General features: G+C 35.2%; 1 protein-coding gene across 1 annotated transcript; it reads left to right on the plus strand.

Annotated features, from left to right (window-relative positions):
- The first annotated feature begins 2236 nt into the window (after positions 1–2236).
- LOC145581174 (uncharacterized) lies at positions 2237–3106 on the plus strand. The gene has a single exon (XM_081638230.1). The coding sequence runs from the start codon at positions 2237–2239 to the stop codon at positions 3104–3106; it is 870 nt and encodes a 289-aa protein (XP_081494356.1).
- Positions 3107–3416: the final 310 nt, after the last annotated feature.

Raw genomic sequence — 3416 nt, forward strand, 5'->3', positions numbered from 1 at the left:
ACTAAATTGGGCCTGAAATGGTTTTATATGGCCCAATGATCTAGTGGAGGGCCCATTAATTAATATTATTAAAGTCATTAAGACTGATTTTAATCTTCTAGAATAATTTAGAAGGTTCTTTTGAGTTCTAGTGGAATTATGATTGATAATTATATTTTCAGAAAATAAAGAATTCTATTTGGAAGAAAACAAGTGTTTTGAAAAGATTAAATCTGATTTTAAAAAGATAAGTACGGATGTTAATTAATCGAATTTAATTAGATTAAGGATTCCGTACGGATTTTAGAAAACGTGTGAACCATCGCGAAATGACAGAACTAGCGCGCCACGACAAAGCTGTCTCGCCGCGACAGAAGTAGTAGTTTTATTCCAGATGGGATTCAGTCTTTTTCTGATCGTTTTCGGACTATTTTTCTTATAAATAGGGTCGTATTTCCCCGTTTTAAATCATCAACAATCATCTAATTCTATTCTCTTCTCTCTACAAGCTAGAAGCTTATTCTTTCTCCCTTTTTCTAAGCCTTCCCTTTTCAAATAAAAATACCACATTCACGAGTCTTAAACAAACCTAGCCAAGTTCGAAGTTGCCTTCGCCCTAGACGTGAAAGGTTGATAATTTCTGAGGGTTTGGTCCTAAATCCCTATTTCAATTATTTTAATTGTTTGATTTAATATTTTCCTTGAAGTTACTAACGAGTGTATTTTGTTATTAGAAAGAGATACGAGGCAACAAAGTAAGTTGTTTTAATTGCTTTTTATCTTTAGAAAGCATGCTTAGATTATTTTAATTCCTAGTATCATGTTAGGATGTCTTTAATGCTTTCTAGTATCATGTTTAGGCTGCTTCCTATTTCTTCTATCATGTTCATGTTAGGGTTAAAGCTTTGATCTTTATTGTTTAGTGACACGCTAGGATTTGTTATTAATCTTGTTAGTATCATGCCTAAGATCTTGCTAATATTATTATGCTTTGATGAGAATATTATTATGATGATGATGATTTGTTGTATCAATATTATTATGTTGCTTATTATTGTTATTGCTTGATCATGCCCTCTCTTGCAAGATTAAAGGGAATTTGTATTTGTAATCATGCTTAATAAGATAATTAATAATTTTATTTAGGCTGATGTGATTATAATTTAAGCTACCATTCAGCATTAAAGAGGCTTATAAATAGCAGCCTCCACAATTCATACAGCATTCAATGCTGTTCATAAATTACAACACCAAGTTTTTTCAAAAGATGGAAATATTCACCCAAAAGTTAGCACTAATTACACCAAATTAGCCCATATTAACCCAAAAAATTACACCAAATTAGCCCATATTCACCCAAAAGTTAGCACTGATTACACCAAATTAGCCCATATTAACCCAAAAAAATACACCATTCAGCATTAGACTTGATAATCAGCCTTGCATACACTGTAGGGCAGCTTCATCTCCTCAAAAACCTTCATCAGCCACCCCTACATCATCTACAGCAATCTGGAAAAAAATTTCCAAGCAGACAGAAGACATGGCAGAAACAGATGAAGATTTATTTTTCGATGTTGATCATTTAATCACAGAGGAAGAAATGGCAGAATTGTACTTTGAGCATGAAGAACAAATGCAAGATGAAGACTATGAGCAATACAATTCAGATAATGAGAATATGCAGGAAGAGGAAGAAGAAGAAGATGCAAGTACTGACAACAACACACAAACAGAACAAGAAGACAGTCATGCATCATCTGAATAAGGTGTTGTCCAACCAAACAGAAAACAACTCACCATGCAACAAAAGAGGGAGATAGTAGATGCAATGCTACTTAAAATGTAAGAAGGGAACTTACCAAGAGGCTACAAGATACAATTATCAGTGAAATTCAAAGTTCACAAATCAACAATCACAAGAATTTTCACAGATATAAAAAAACAGATGGCACAAGGGAATTTGATTGATGTCAGGACTAAAAAGATAGGGAGGACAGGTCCAAAGCCAAGGGAATTTTCTGATGAATTCCTACAGTCAGTCCCTCTACATTTAAGGTAGACAGAAAGGTCATATGTTGCAGCACTCAAGATTTCGCATGTCACTCTTCATTATTTGAAGAAAAAGGGAAGGCTGAGAACACACACAACAAGCAATAAGCCAGCACTGACATCAGACCATAAGGTTGCAAGAATTAAATGGGTTTTGTCTCTTATAAACCCAATCCAAAATAATGAGGACCCCACTTTTGATGACATGCAGAATGTCATTCACATTGATGAGAAATGGTTCTACCTCAATCCAGATAAGAGGAGATTTTATCTCCTGCCAAGTGAGGAAGATCCATACATGGCACAACAATCAAGAAGGTTCAAGTTAAAGGCTATGTTCATGGCAATTATTGGGAAGCCTCTCTATGACAGAAATGGGGAACTCCTACATGATGGGAAGTATGGGATATTCCCATTCACAGTCCAAGAAAGGGCAAAGAAGTCAAGTAAAAACAGAGCAACAGGCACAATGGTCACTAAGGCACTCCAAAATGTTAACAGAGATGTAATCAGAGAGATGTTATTAAACAAGGTAATACCAGCAATTGTATCAAGTTGGCCTGAAAGTTTGTCCAAAAATGTGGTCATACAATGGGATAATGCAAGGCCACATCAAATTCCAAGAGATGAAGAGTTTATTGCAGCTACACAAGCAAATGGGTTCAACATTCAATTTGTGTTCCAACCAGCACAATCACCTGATTTGAACGTATTGGACTTAGGTTTATTCAGATTAATTCAGTCTTTGCAATATCAGTCATTTCCTAAAAATCTAGATGAGCTTGTTGAAAAGGTTATTGATTCTTATAACACATTCAAACCAGAAGTAAACAAGTACATTTGGGTGACATTACAGAGATGCATGATCAAAATACTCAAGGCACAAGGTGGGAACAAGTACAAAATTCCCCACATGAACAAGAAAAAGCTTGAGAATCTTGGCATTCTACCAAATCAGATTCAAGTTGACAACAGTATAGTGATGGAAGCTGTGGAGTATCTCAACACAATGTTCAGGCCAGCACCCCAAGGAAATCATGAAGCAGAAGAAGACATGGAGGTGGATGCAGACTAGTTACATGAGGGTACAAAGCAAATCAAACATCAACATATACTGCCACACATAACCACTTAAGAGTCTTTTTTGCAATGTTTTTTTTCCCTTTTGTTTATTTTTACTTTTTAAGTCTCAATGAATAGGTGGTTAGGTGTATTTTGTGTGTTAGGGATTGAGGTAAATATCAAAGGCAGTGATGTGTAAGTTCTAGTTCACAAGTCAGAGGCTTTTTGTAGCCATATTTTGAATGAAATGATATTGTCAATGCTACTTATGCTTATTAATCCATCAGAGGAATGCATATTAAGGGGACTCCAATACACATTGT

This window comes from Chenopodium album, chromosome 15, assembly GCF_948465745.1.
Source record: "Chenopodium album chromosome 15, dcCheAlbu1.1, whole genome shotgun sequence".
Classification (NCBI taxonomy): domain Eukaryota; kingdom Viridiplantae; phylum Streptophyta; class Magnoliopsida; order Caryophyllales; family Amaranthaceae; genus Chenopodium; species Chenopodium album.

Excerpts from the sequence above, each read along its gene's own strand:
- LOC145581174 (XM_081638230.1), top strand. The coding sequence starts at position 2,237 with ATGCAGAATGTCATTCACATTGATGAGAAATGGTTCTACCTCAATCCA.